Source organism: Hyla sarda, chromosome 2, assembly GCF_029499605.1.
Source record: "Hyla sarda isolate aHylSar1 chromosome 2, aHylSar1.hap1, whole genome shotgun sequence".
Lineage (NCBI taxonomy): Eukaryota > Metazoa > Chordata > Amphibia > Anura > Hylidae > Hyla > Hyla sarda.
Genome location: NC_079190.1, coordinates 10,863,555 through 10,864,996, shown reverse-complemented (window position 1 = coordinate 10,864,996; position 1,442 = coordinate 10,863,555). Strand labels below are relative to the sequence as shown.

Genomic DNA, 1,442 nt, shown 5'->3' with positions numbered 1-1,442 from the left:
TGAGATAAGTTTATTTCATGTAAAGGTCTACAAAACAAAAATGTTTTTATATCTATCTATCTATCTATTTATCTATCTATCTATCTATCTATCTATCTATCTATCTATCTATATATATATATATATATATTTATTTTTTATTTTTTTTAGGTTACAGAAGAGCATCTGGAGAAGTTTGGAAATGGTAAATTCCTCTGAGCTCAGTAACGGAACCATTACCCAAGTTACTGCAACTGTAGATATCATGAAGACCACCATCTTGGTCTTAACCTCCCTCTTCTTTGGCATCTTTGTGTACTACGTGGTCATCATACTAAATGTCTTTCTCACCACTCTCCAGGTCCGAGAGACCGCACGTTACATCTTGTTCATTCACATGCTTCTTCATGACATGGTCTACCTGGTCATCTCATTTTTCCTCTTCTTATGTGCAATCTACCGCATTCTTTTGCCCATACCAATATGTCTTGTAATTACCTGTTTTTCTACATCAATGTTCAGGATTTCTCCTTACAATCTGGCCATCATGTCCTTGGAACGTTATACAGCCATCTGCCACCCATTACGATATGCAGAGTTGTGCACAGCCCAGAGATCCAACCATGCCATAGCTTACATGTGGATGGTGGGGCTGATTCCGCAAGTAGCTAATGTCATTGCCTATTGTTGTTCTACAGACTCAAGAACTTTTGACGTTAAGATTATCTGTGACTGGAGGTCACTGGAGCTGAACTTCCAAGTAGTCTTAAGAACACTCCTTGATACCCTCAGCTTTTCCATAGTGGGGATGATTATCGCCTTCACGTATGTTAAAGTTATGCTCGTCGCTCGAAGAATGGACTCTGGAAAACTTGCCTCCAAGGCCAGCAACACTGTCCTACTCCACGCATTTCAGTTTCTGTTATCCATGTTGTCTCTTACTTCTATAATTACTGAGACATATTTGACAATATATTTTCGATACCTGCCTGTTCTTAACTTCTTCTTGGTGATGTCTCTTCCTAGACTTGTCAGCCCTTTGATCTATGGTATGAGAGATGAAGTATTTGGTAAATCTATGAGGAAGCCAGGGTGCTGTCTTTACGCTAAGGTGTATGTAGACCTAAAAATCAGGGAAGTTTGAGTAAAATTAAAGCTAAATTTTGTATTCACATGAATTGCACAGTTCAATAATGTACTTTGCACTTATTTAAGAAAAGAAATAGATAAGACCTGTAAATGTCTCATAGCGATTATTATATATATATATATATATATATTTTAAAGCAAAATGTGTTGTTTAGGCCTAAATCCACAATTCAGTTCTCTGGGACTAAAAATGATGGCCATCAATATCATATCAGCTAGGCGCCCTTACCCAAAAAGCTAGTGCTCCTTCACCTTCATTGTTTATCAGACAAAGCACTGTACAGTGATGGAGTCATATTATATTCACATGAATA

At 37.3% G+C, this 1,442-nt stretch overlaps 1 protein-coding gene across 1 annotated transcript; it reads left to right on the top strand.

Moving 5' to 3' along the window:
• The first annotated feature begins 204 nt into the window (after nt 1–204).
• LOC130357583 (odorant receptor 131-2-like) lies at nt 205–1,153 on the top strand. The gene has a single exon (XM_056560300.1). It carries the CDS (start codon nt 245–247, stop codon nt 1,121–1,123), a length of 879 nt encoding a protein of 292 aa, XP_056416275.1. The 5' UTR covers nt 205–244; the 3' UTR covers nt 1,124–1,153.
• The last annotated feature ends 289 nt before the right edge of the window (nt 1,154–1,442 follow it).

Bases quoted from the DNA above. Each gene is read 5' to 3' on its own strand.
- LOC130357583 (XM_056560300.1), top strand. From the start codon at position 245: ATGAAGACCACCATCTTGGTCTTAACCTCCCTCTTCTTTGGCATCTTT.